The 13,461-nt window shown below is 37.9% G+C and overlaps 1 protein-coding gene and 1 long non-coding RNA gene across 2 annotated transcripts; both read left to right on the top strand.

Moving 5' to 3' along the window:
• Positions 1–1,934: 1,934 nt before the first annotated feature.
• LOC148714702 (zinc finger BED domain-containing protein RICESLEEPER 2-like) lies at positions 1,935–8,522 on the top strand. Its single transcript, XM_088715993.1, has 4 exons — positions 1,935–2,170; positions 6,172–7,797; positions 7,893–8,205; positions 8,282–8,522. Exons 2-4 carry the CDS (start codon positions 6,196–6,198, stop codon positions 8,389–8,391), a joined length of 2,025 nt encoding a protein of 674 aa, XP_088572119.1. The 5' UTR covers positions 1,935–2,170; positions 6,172–6,195; the 3' UTR covers positions 8,392–8,522.
• Positions 8,523–8,606: 84 nt separating this feature from the next.
• On the top strand, positions 8,607–9,975 carry LOC148714701 (uncharacterized). The gene is made up of 3 exons (XR_015975342.1): positions 8,607–8,748; positions 8,907–8,972; positions 9,702–9,975. It is a non-coding gene; the product is annotated as an uncharacterized LOC148714701 (long non-coding RNA).
• The last annotated feature ends 3,486 nt before the right edge of the window (positions 9,976–13,461 follow it).

Below are 13,461 nucleotides of genomic sequence, written 5' to 3'. Positions count from 1 at the left end.
GAGTCCGATGGCATATGAGCAGGCTCGGGAGAAGCAATCCTAGCACGACGTCTCCTAGCTGACGCCGTAGGTCTAACTCTGGCGGGACGGGGATCCATGTCTGAAAATATAGAAATTCAATGTTAGGCTATATCAAAGAAAATAATTCAATTGCATACATAAATGTTCGGCACAAAATTCAGCACGGCACGCGATTTGGCACCAGAAGCCTTCTGTTCGGCTGCACAGTGCCGAACAGAAGGATTCTGTTCGGCTGCACAGAGCCGGACAAAACCCTTCTGTTCGGCACTGTGCAGCCGAACAGAAGGCTTCTGTTCGGCACTGTGCAGCCGAACAGAAGGCTTCTGTTCGGCACTGTTCAGCCGAACAGAAGGGTTCTGTTCGGCGATCCAGTGCCGAACGGAGCACTGGAGGCGGGGGGGGGGGGGGGGGGGGGAGCTACCTCGAGGTGGTCGTGGAGGCGCCGGCGAGGTGCTCGTTGCTCGGGAGATGGCCGGGGAGGTGGTTCCGGGAGAAGCCGGCGAGGTGGTCGGAGATCGGGAGAATGCCGGCGACGAGAGGGAGAAGGGGGAACGGGGGGGTTTTGGGCGTTGGCGAGGTGCAATGCACCGACCGGCGACGAGAGGGAGAAGGGGGAGACGGAGGGGGTTTGGCCGCCGGCGAGGTGCTTGAGGCGAGGTTTTTTGGGCGGAAGGGAGAAGCCGGCGGGTGTTTTGGAGGGGAAGAGCGGGGTGGGGGGGGGGTGTTTGGGGGGTGTAGAGAGCAATTTAGGTGAGGGGGTGGGGAGGGTGGGGGGTAATTTAGGAATTTTTAATTTTTTAGGGGTGTCCTTAGCAAATGGGGGGGTGTAGAGAGTATTTAATTTTTTTTTTAATTTTTGGGGGGTGTCCTGAGCAATAGGGGGGGTGTATATAGAACCACCCGACGGAGAGCCGCCTTCGACTTATTAATGGAGATGATATGCCGATGTTGCCCCGGGTAATTGGACCAAATGGCGAGCAAGTCCTTCCGTTCGTTCATTTCGGTGGGCCGAGTGATGGCCCAGAAGCCAACTTTTCGGCGTGCGGTTGGCGGGAGCAGCCCGTGGTCTCGGCGAGTAACACGGGTGGAGGCTCCGTATCTTTCCGGGAAGGATTTTTTTTTCATAAATATCTTTTTAAAAATTTAAATCTATATAAATATTTTTTAAAAAATTTATATTTATTTTTTATTTTTATAAAATATTATTTTTTAACAAATACTCGGTTGTTCTAACACCGTTAACAAAAATTATATTTATTTTAATTAAAAATAAAATAAAATTTTACTATCATCTTATAAATATTTTTTTACACCTACCATTAATAGTATTTTAGTCATTTTAATTTAAAATTATTAATTTTTTAATAGCGTTAAATGATGTGGATACATATTCAAAAATAAAATAGTAAAACAAATATTTTATGAAGGTATATATATAAATATTAATTTTAAGAAAATATTTATATAAAATTTGATTTTTAAAAGAGTATTTATGTAAAAAAATTTCTTCCCAAGAAAAAGAGAAAAAAAAAGGCTTTGTATCTGCCTAACTCTTTGAGATAGACGTGCATGTTACTGCTTCTTGTTCCCCGTGTTAATTGATATTTCAGTTCTATATTGACACTGGAAATGGGTTGGATGGACCCCTGATCCGCCCCACCACGCCTCCATCCAAATTTTAGGACATGCGAGTCTGGATTGGATCCTAAAATTGGATGCGAACCATTTTTTGGATTGGGTCTGGATTTACTAAATCTGGACCCGATCCGGCCCGCTCCGACCCATTATTTTTTTTGGGTCTATTTCGAGTTTACTGAATCTGGACCCGATCCTGACCCGGACCGACCCGAAGAGCCGACCCGACCCGAAATGGAGCGGTGTAAATTGAAATCACAGCGCTACTGTGCTAGGGTTTTCAGTTTTCTTCTCCCGAGTCCTGAATCCCTACCGCCATTCTTCATCCTCCGAGCGCCGCCTCCTCCGAGCCCCTCCTCCGGGCGCCGCCTCCTCCGAGCGCCTCCTTCCAGGGCCTCCTCCTCCGAAGGCCTCCTCCGAGCGCCGCCTCCTCCTCCGAGGGCCTCCTCCGGCTCCGAGCTTCTCTTCCTCCGAGCGCCTCCTCCCGACTCCGACTTCGCTACTCCCGACAGAGGTTCGATTCTTTTTATTTTTTTTCGTGTTTACAGTGATTTATTTTTTCTGAAGCTGTGAAGCATGATCCGAGTCCAAATCTGAAGTGTATTCCAAATGTTTCTGTAACCATGATTACTGTTTGCTTCTTGGCTGGTTTATTCTTTGATTTTATATTAGTAACCATGGAGTGACTAACAAGTAACAAGTGACTGAATTTTGGCCCTTCAACGATAGTTTGTGTAATTTTTCTTCTTTTGTTTTATATATTGCATAAATCTTTCAACTAAGAAGCACTGAATTCATGTCACCTCTTTCTGTTAAAGTTACCTGGTGTCAACTCCCTCAAAATGTGGTTATGTGATCTATACTCAACTGTCAACTAAAGCCGCTTGCTAATATTTGCTATAAAAAAATTCTGAGCTTTAGAGGTATTATGGTTTTTATGAACCACAGTATGCCTTCTTATTCTTCTGGACAAAGGGATGCGCCTGAAGTTTAGGAGAGTTTGAATTTGTCTAAGGCGAGTTTATTCGCTTTTGCATCCATTAAATCTTTTAACATGCCCTGTAAGCCATCTTGGCTGCATATATATGAGTTGTGGTATGTGGCTCTTATTCTAGCTCGTATTTTAGTTAATAATTGCTGCTCTTCTTTGCTAAGTGCATGCAGAATTTATTATTTTTATGTTCATAGTTGGTTCCTTGTATTTAATGAGCCTCCCCAAGCATCGCCCCCCCCCAAGCTCCAAAAAAAAAAAAAATCATACTTGGATATCATCAGCTTTATCTTTATGCCGTGCAATTTTGGGCTGAGGTTGTTCTTTATTCGTTTCATCTTGTCTATTGCACTCTTTTGTATTTCTTGCTGTCATTCATATAAGCAACTTCTTGCTTCTAAACTAACACTAACATTAACCAAGCCATATGTGCACACATGTTTGTGCTTTATGCTCCCTTATAACATACTTATTATAGGTTAAAAGTTTTCTTTCTGGTCCATTAAAATGGGATATTATGTATCTGCCTTTTCTCTTGCTATCTCATTAATTTGTATTAAAAGAATGGGATGAAGAGATGGGTTCAAGGGGGCTGGTATATGTTGGGGCAATCATTTTTCTTTTATTGTTCTTGTTATTTTTTTTTTGTTTTCATCGTATAAAGTTGCATTTCATGCTTATACATCTTTATTGAATTCTATGCAAAATAGGTTAATGTCTATGATGGATAGCAATGAAAACATGGCTGAAGTTACAAGTGTACTTCGTTGCAGTACTTCGTTGCAGTAATGTAGGCTCAAGATTTAGGGGTGGCAAAATATGATCTGATCCGCCAACCCGACCTATGTTCGACACGCCGTAAACAGGTTTGGGTTTGGCCTAAACATGTTTGGATCGTAAACAGGTTGACCTGTTTAACCTGTTTATTAATTGGGTCGGATACATATTTTCAATGTCTGACCCGTTTAATCCATTTAATCCGTTTAATATATGGGTCGGGTTGGATCAAATAACCGTTTATCCGTATAACCTGTTTAACTGTTGGGCTGATAGATAAGGGCCAGAGCGCATAAGGCCCATCGCGACTTTTGGCCTCGACCACTATATATAGTGGGAAAAAGAAGGCCACACCTTCGCTTGGGTTCCCATTCCTTCCCCGGCCTTTTCTCACTCTCCGGATCGGATCCGAAGACTGAGAGGTATGAAACCCTAACTCTAGATCTACGCTTTTCGTGCCTACATTTCGTCTTGTTCTGCATTTCTGTTGTGATTTTCCATCAGATCTCGATGAGAGAGTCCTAGAAGTGTGGATTTGTTAGGATTTTTGTTTCGATCGCGACCTGTTGCGGGCGATTCCCGCTTTTTGGATGCTACTTTCCCCCGATTTGGCGTTCTCCTGAAGCATTTGAAGTGGATTGTTGTTATGATGGTGGATTTTAGATTCTTGCCTCTTAATTTTGGTCTTCTTTGCCTTTATAAGAATTGGGGGCTGTGGCGTTGAGATCTGAGTTTCAAATTCTGTTGGTGTGGGTTTTCTTTGGTAATAGTTTTCTTTTTCTTTGTCACTTTCCGTGGCATTGACATGGTCGTGTGATTTTTATTCTTTCGATGCTGACTGATGCTCGGTTTTACTGTCATCTACTGTTTAAGAATGCTTTTTCTCCATCACTGCTGTTTTCCATCACTGTTGTTTTTTGGTTTGAAAACTTGATGCGGGAGTACAGAATCATGAAGGTGAGAAATTTTGGAAATGATTTCAAATTTAGAATTCTAGTGCAGTCTTACAACCACATGTTATGAAAAATAATATGTATAATAAGACAACTTTTTTTTGGAGGAATAGAATGGATTAGAGGAGTGGAATTGGGGGTTTGGTTACGTTAATATATAGATGTTATCCTGAATTGATTTCTTTGGGAGGATGGAATTGTTAGTAGGAAAATGTGAAAAGTGAGATTTGGAATTTGTGGAGGTTATGGGATGGTTAAAAAGAATAGATCTGAAAAGGGACTGGTTGTATAAGGCGTTAGGATTTTATTGGGATTTTCCTTCTCTTTTTTTCTTTTTTTTTGGCATGACCTGATGGATGTAATACTATTGTTGGTTATATGTTTACTGGATTATGCTTGTGAATTGAGATGCTATCAGCCAAATAAGAGGCAGCGATCCTGAAACTCTATAAATCATCATAGATATTGGCATCAGAGGATCAAAGAAGCGAACTTTGTCTTGCTAAGCAGGTGACTCTGGAAGTCAGGTTTCAAGAGATTGTATGATTTGCCGGAAGGAGACTATAAGAGTTATTACTATATCATGTGTAGACGGGGTTTACTGTGCAGAGGTATTATTAAATTATAAAACTGATGCTTGTTTCCTTTTAAGTTTGGTGGCATATTGTACCTGATGCTTTATTTAATAGGCTTCTTAAGAAGGCAAAACAATAAGTTAAGTGCAATGACTAGTACATAAATCAAAAGCATTTGGTGCAAATATATAGTTATGTATAACTTGATAATCTACCATGTTTTTTTGAATTTTTTTTGCTCTTATCTGTAATGTCATCAAAAGTAGTGATTGGAATGTCAATGAGATCAAGTACGAGTAGGAAATTTTCTTAAGTTCTTACTGTTATAATTGATTATCCTGAATTTTTATGGGAATTTGATATTACTTTCATTTGCTAGATGTTTTAGATGATGTTTCATATGTTTATCAATCTTCTAAAATCCTGGTTAATTTGCTGCTCTCTTTATTATTATTTTTATTTACTAGTTACATTCACACTTAGGTGATGTGTGCTGGCTTTTCTTTATGCTCTCTTCATTGGCATGCTATATGCACATTTAGCCTAATTAGCACGAAATCCCAGATCCTGAGCATAATTCATTATTGATGCTTTTTTCAGATTCTTCTATTTTATCCTCTTTTCTCCCTTCTATTTTAGGTATTGTATTCCTGCAGCATGTACCATGTGTGGAAGATACGGTTCTTGGTATTGTTGTAGATAGTAAACCAGATGTAAGTATCTTTTACTAGTACATTTGAAAAGGCTTAAATGCTGTATTTTCTTTGATATCCTTCCAGAGGTGGGCAGGTGTGCAGCATCCCCTCATACTCTGCTGACAGATATTTTTCAAATCTAAATTCATCTTTTCACTTATTGGTTACTGTTTCTGAGATCGCATTCTTGGTACATGGTTTTCAGACATATTATTCTGTTTTCAGAAATTTCTGGTTGACATAAAGGGACCAACTTTGGCATATTTACCTGTACTTGCATTTGAAGGTGGAACCAGGAGAAACATACCAAAGTTCGACGAGTCAGTTTCCTTAGTTATATTCCATCAATTTTGCTGATTCAGACTTTTAGATTTTCCTTTAATTTCTTTAGCATGGTTACTTATTTTTAGGTCTAACATTTTGTGATTCTAATAGAAGAGTGAATTATATTATTTTCCTTCTTTTAGCTAATCTTTTTTTTTCTAAATTGGTATTCTGATATAATTTTAAATTATATGATATAGGTGGATAAACAGCTCGTCGTGAATATGGAGTTAGAGAGTGATGATGATAGGGCAAATGAATCGACGCCCTTAGGTTCTAATACAGTACGTGATTGCACACATGGCAAACGTAAAAGAAAGTTGACTTCCCCTGTTTATCAATATTTTCATATAAATGAAGCAACTGAAAAATGCAAGTGTATAAAGTGTAGTGCAGAATATTCATTTGGTAGTAAGGTTGGGACCGAAAATCTGAAACGTCAATTAGAGAATTGCAGAAAGAACCGTGACATAGGACAGATGATATTATCACAATCTCAAGGGTCCATATCAATGCGTTCTACCAAGTTTAATCCCGACAAATTCCGTGAATTGCTAGCACTTGCAATTATTAAGCATGATCTACCATTTCAATTTGTTGAGTATGAAGGCATTAGATCTTTATTTGCTTATGTTTGTGAGGAGGCCAAGTTAGTATCAAGGAATACTGTAAAGGCTGATTTGTTGAAATTATATAAAAAAGAGAAGGAAAAATTAGTATTGTGGCTACATTCAATTCCTTCTAGGATAAGCTTAACTTTGGATTTGTGGACCTCCATTACTACCGATGGGTATTTATGTTTAACTGCCCATTTTATTGATGAAGAATGGGTGTTACAAAAGAAAGTTCTTAACTTTCGTGTCGTGCCTCCTCCACATAATGACATATCTTTATGTGAAATAATTTATGGTTTGTTGCTTGATTGGAGGATTGAAGAGAAATTGTGTTGCATGACTTTGGATAATGCATCGATAGATGATGTTTTTGTTGACATGCTAAAGATCCAACTTAATTTGAATAATGCACTTTACTCGGATGGTGAGTTCTTTCATGTCCAATGTTGTGCTCATATTCTTAACTTAATTGTACAAGAGGGATTAAAGGAGATAGATGAACCCATCTTCAAAGTTCGTGAAAGTATTAAATATGTGAGAGGTTCACAAGTTCGGAAACAAAAATTTTTGGAATGTGTTAGACAAGTTTCTTTGGAAAGTAAAAAAGGCTTAAGGCAAGATGTTCCTACAAGATGGAATTCAACTTTTTTGATGCTAGAGAGTGCTCTCTTTTACCGTCGTGCCTTTCTTCATTTGAAACTAAGTGACTCTAATTACAAGCATTGTCCATCTGAAGAGGAGTGGGGTAAAGTTGAGAAGATTAGCAAGTTGTTGAGTGTATTCTATGATGCTACTTTAGTATTCTCCAGAGCTAAATATCCTACATCAAACTTGTATTTTCCTCAAGTTTTTTTGATTGAGCTTACTTTAAGGCAAGAGATGCAGAGTGCAGATGCTTTCATACAAAGAATGACACGGCAGATGTATGAAAAATTTGAAAAGTATTGGTCGGATCATAGCTTAATCTTGGCCATGGCAGTTGTTTTGGATCCTCGGTACAAATTTCAGTTTGTGGAGTATTGTTATAAGAAGTTGAATGGGTATGGTTCTACTGAGAGCATGCGCATCCGTGATTGTATGTTTTCTCTCTTTAATCAGTATATGCTTGCTTCTTCTAAAACTCTAACTACTAGCACATCAACTCATGGAGATATGGAGACTGGTACTTCTTCAGAAACTTCTAAGGCATGTAGAAAAGCAGATCCTTTTAAGGTAATATAAAACTTTTTTATCTAAAATAAATGTATTGTGCTTGTATATGGTATTGTTTCTTATAAATAACTCATTCCATTTTTTCAATAATGTAGGATTTTGATACATTTGAAAGTTTTGATTTTGTGACTACTGCACAGAAGTCTCAATTGGAATTATATTTGGATGAGCCTAGAGTTGATAGAAAGTCCAATTTGGATATCCTTGATTTTTGGAAAGCCAATCAGTTTCAATATCCTCAACTTTCTCTTATGGCACGTGATATTCTAACTATTCCAATATCTACGGTCGCCTCTGAATCTGCTTTTAGTATCGGTGGGCGAGTACTTGATAATTATCGTAGTGCACTTAAACCGGATATTGCCGAGGCTTTGATTTGTACTCGAGATTGGGTGTTTGAAAAGAAAGGTATTTGTTTTATTAATTATATTTCTATTATTTTTTGAATGAATTTATTATTAATTATTGCAATATTTCAATGTAGATGTTGAGGAGGCCGAGTTAGATGAGATTGTAGAAGATGTCATAAACTCAAGTTCCTACAATGAAACTCAATCAACTCAATGCTCGGCCAATGTTGAATCCAATTCATAGTGAGATGAATCATGATCATGGATACTCCTTTTTGGTTTTGGTTTAAATATGGATGTTGTTATAGTTTGGGACTTCTTGTAAAGATTGAATGCTTTTTTAATGTCAATGATATTGGGACAAGATTTTTGTAATGTTTTCTACATTTACTTTCTTTTTTTCTTTTGCTGCTTAATGTATAAAACAGGTTGGAGTCGGGTTGGGTTGGGCTAAGGCCTAAGAGGTTACCTGGTTATAATTATCTGCATCAATTGTGACATGTGAGTTCCTTTAGACACATTTTCACTGACCATTTTATATCTGTAGGATATTGAGAAAGAAATCAGAAAAGAGGTAGATGAAGCCATCAAACAAGCGAAGGTTAATACTGCACTGGGATTTATTCTTTTCAACATTTTTTCATGTCTTTCTCATTAAGCTCATCATGTTTATTATTTTCAACATTTCATTCTGTCTTGCTCTCTAATCTCATCATGATGCTTATGTTCGTCACAAGTTTTCTCATTCACCATTTGCAGGAAAGTCCGTTGCTTGATCCATCTGAGCTCTTCACAAATGTTTACGTAAAAGGTTTTGGTGTCGAGGTAAATGAATTTCTCTATTCATCTTTTTCTACTTTTCCCTTTAAAGAAAATCTTTTAATTCTGTATTAATTCTCGTCTTCTTTTTCTACTTTTTTCCTTAAAATGAAAATTTTTTGAAGCAGCATCTGATAATTCCTCTCTTTCTCTCTCTCCCTGTTGTTATAATTATACTTTAGAGCATCTCTCCACCCCTCTTCCCTCCCTGTTGTTACTATTATACTTTAGAGCATGTTTCTTTGGGCAAGAGAGCATGGCCTTTTGAAACATTTCAATTCCTTAATGCTGTCATGATGATTTTCAAGCCTTCATGTTTGTCATGGAGGCTCAAATTTGGTCTGAAGTATATTAGAAGAATAGTGGGTCAGCTGTGCTAATAGTTTAGATACATGTCCGATATTGCTAAGAATGAAATCTGCGCATCCCAGCACCCACCTAGGTGTCAAGCTGCTGTTGAACGGTTCCTTGTCTTGGGCTGCCTAGGCAGTCTGACAGCTTAATGGAAAACCCTAGTATAAGCCATCTGGTTCTTCCTCATAGATTGTATTAGTGCATGGATGAACTTGTGCGGGCCTTTTCCTACATCAAGCTTGTTATGGGGTCAGTATGATTGGAGCCTGGAGGTTTTCCTCCTAGGTTGAATGAGGTAGTGGGTCAGGAGGAATATTGATTGGTGTGTTATGCGAAGAACTATTGGTACATTATGATTAAACTGAACTTGTTATGTTATAGGTGTTTGGTGCAGATAGGAAGGAGGTGAAAGCTGTTCTTCCATGAAGCACTACAAGAACATTATCAAACACTCTGTACTTCTGCAAGGAACTGACTCACTAATGTTCAGGCAAAAAAAATGATGGATGGTTAGGATTCTGTTAAATCTGAGTGTCCTCTATTCAAAGAATGCTAAATTTTGTTTGTTAGAGGTCATCGCTACCAAAGACATGTTTTGCTGAAATTCATGCTGATAAAATTGTCAGCATTGCATAATTATTACATTTTCATGGCATGCCTGAAAGTTTATCCATGCTTTAAATTTGGTGACTTTTCCGAAGAACTTCACTGATATCGGTCCTATCTCACTTATTCGTAGTATAAACTAGTGTAGGGACGCATGCATTGCATGTCTAAAACATAAAAATAATTGCTTATTAAAAATAATAATCTACTATCAAATATAAAAATAGTGATTTGTAAAGAAATTTATTTAGTGTCTTGGATTCATGAAAAAAATTAATATTTTTAATAATTTATGAATCCAAGTAAATGTAAAAAATGTAATGAATGGGAGGAATATTGATTTAATTCAGTAAGTATTTTTATGCCTGACTAGAGTTGTCTGTCAACTTGTAAAACACAGCTTCATAAAAGCAATCATCTTTTATCAATTTTGTACACGTTTGATATTCTTTCATATAAACAATATATCTACGTCTTTAGTAAATTATTTGACACACAAGTAAAGAATATATCAATATGATTAAATTGATCACTATTTATAAGATTAATATTTGAAATTTAAATTTAACAAATTATCAAATGCATTCCTAATATGACTCCATATTTTCTTATGGTTATTTATTAAATTGAAACTTTTTTACTGTATCAATCAAGCTTTGTGAGTTATGCTTAATCTGATCCTCAATACCATTCCTATCCTTAATAAATATATCATACTTGTTAATTTTTTTCTTTAACATAAAAATAATAGAAGTACATATGCTGTAATTGGATATGCGTTTAATGGCTGAGTAGTATATTTCAATATAAAACCTTGTAGTTTTTCAATATAAAGTCTGGGCAACACCATTAAAACTAGTATATGCTGTAAATTTTTTTTTAGACCCTGGCTGAGTAGTATATTTCAATATAAAACCTTGTAGTTTTTCATTGTTAACACATGCAATCATGCCCAGGCCTCAGCTCTCAACCTCGGTTCAATGGTAAAATAGCTAATTATTCCACAAACACTTTGTTCTTTTCGTAGAAAATGGTGTCCTGTTATTTTCGTGCTTTTTTCTGAACTTCCTGATGGAGTTGTGGACCTATACCTTATGTCCCAAGTCATGGAGAGGTCCCTCAGGGGCAATATATATATTGCGGGTAGAAAACTACACTTTTTCAAACAAGCATCGCTGCATTCTCATGTGCAAAAAGGCTTAGCTCAGACAAATCCCACATGCGATCAGCATTGGCTGGTCGATTAGTAAACAAGACATGGGCAATATATGTCTGTGTGCATGCATACGATGTGTATATGCATGTATATGTAAATCATACATAGACATAATGGAAGTAGTCATCATGACAGAAAAGTAGATACTTACTCGTCCATTGAAATCCCATCATTCATCCGTATCTCCTCTCCCTTCTGGCTAATCTGCTGAATAAGCTAACTGTGTGGTTACTTACACTTGAAATGTTACACTCTTGCAGCCTAAAGGCCTAACTTTCAAGGAAGGTTGATTAGCCAGCAAGGTATATAATTGCTTGCAATTAACAGTAACTGATCAATGATAGCTATAAATTGTCCTAAGAATTACTCAATATCGTAATGAAGTAAAAAAAAAGTTGGCAATGGGAGTATAGGCATCAATATAAAGTGTTGATCTAAGATGTTAGACAATTACACTGCCAATCCGAAACGGCTGGCAGAGTGGGCATTCAGCACAGAACCTTTATAATTTTTTTCCGTAAGGATGCTGTCACATAATATTCACAACTCATTTCTAATATTTATATGCCATTTTATATGTCCATGGTTCAAAAAGAAAAAAAAAAAAAAGGTCAATGCTAAGAACATCATGATTGCGGCAATAGTGTTAACGTTGGCCACAAATTAGAGCAGTTCATAAGCTACTGTGGCACACTGTCAGGGAATGCTAATAAACGAAGCAAAAAGATTCTTCAGAGATGTGGATGGTCGCACGAGGTTGGTCAACGAAAGCAAGCTCCTTTTACTGGTTTCGGTAGCCCGAACCATCCATGCAGTCCACGTATTGCCACGAAAAGTATTATGCCAACTTGCTCACGAATCCTCCCCCTCCCCCACCGACGGAGCTTCGAGGAACATCTAGAATAACGAGGTTCGTTTTCATGAGTAACCATCTGAAATTCTTTTACGTAACGTAATGCTCGGTCAAATGGCAACGCACGGAGACAAAGGACTCTTCTAGGCTGTGGTTCTACTTTAACCAAAAAAAAACAGCATGCGTTCGCTAAATCCAAGAGATCAGCCATCAGTTGCATGCCTCATGCTTCTATTGACCCCGTCATGGCTGCAGCAAGTCATAGTTCGAAACAAGTACGGACCATTTTCTTGTAACAAATATGATTTCGATGATAGAAATCAATGCTGTAATGAATGTATGTATAACTTAGAGCTGCTGTTAGCTATAACATTGCTGCGAAGTAAGGCAAAGAGGGAGGTCAGTGTTCTTGCGTAACGATTAATCTCCGCTTCCTTTATGTAAAAAAACTGGTCACTGGTCAACGGTAATGCATCGAAACAAAAGTTTTTTCTAGGTGCATGCGAACCATATATTCTTGCGCCGCTCGTATTCTAGGCTGCATTTCGCTGCTGCCCCGTTCAGTTTTGACCAGGAAAAAACACGAGGTCGCTGAATCCAATTCATCAACCATCACTTGCATGCTGTGTTTGCACAACTGGTCGTGGCCCAAAAATACCATGGACCATTTTCTCAAGTCAATGAATAATGTCTTTGTGAAGGTATAAACTAGAATTGGTGTTTAGCTATTATATTACACTAGTGTAGAACGTTACCTGACTAGTACAAATCCAAAAAACTAGTCTATGGGGCTGCTTTGTTAATTTCGACAGCTATAGTAGGATGAAATGGAAGGCGATCGGACAATGACATACAAGTTGAATATCCATCGGACCTCAAGCATTGAAGACCAGCCCACGGCGGGTGAATCCATGAGCACAACAAAGAAGGATAAAAGGAGGCAAGGAAAAGAAGAAGACTCAAAATTAGCCAAAAGTGCATAACTACCCACCGAGAACGGGAGAAAAGCCCAAACAAAGGATGATGAAGATGGATCTCAACACAGAGACATAAAGAAAGTGGCTGCGCAAACCCTATGCCTGCCCTCTTTCTCTCTAAGGGCTCGTTTGGTTCGCGAGAAAAAAAGAGGGGAAAGTGTGGTCAACGGAAAAGTAATGAGATGCTTCTTGTTTGGTTGGAGTTTTCAAAGGAGAGGAAGGGAAAGTTGTATTCCCATGAGAATATGATTCCCACATTTCATGGGAAAGTCTTTCCCATAAGAAACATGGGAAAGTTACTTTCCCATGAAGCGGGAATCACTCCATTTTTACTTTTTCCCAAAAAGTCCCTTCAGCATTAAAGAAGCATTAAAGAGGCATTAAAAACCTAATTTTTATTAAGGGCATAATAGGAATTATACATAACTTTCCTAGGAAAGTGGATGGCCAACCAAACATAAGCACTTTAGAAATTTGTCACTTTCCCAT

The sequence above is a fragment of the Phoenix dactylifera genome, chromosome 2 (genome assembly GCF_051530095.1).
Source record: "Phoenix dactylifera cultivar Ajwa chromosome 2, Ajwa_hap1_PhDact_Kaust_v1.1, whole genome shotgun sequence".
NCBI classification, from domain to species: domain Eukaryota; kingdom Viridiplantae; phylum Streptophyta; class Magnoliopsida; order Arecales; family Arecaceae; genus Phoenix; species Phoenix dactylifera.
Note: the sequence above shows the minus strand (reverse complement) of the source record. Positions and strands in the feature narration are given on the sequence as shown.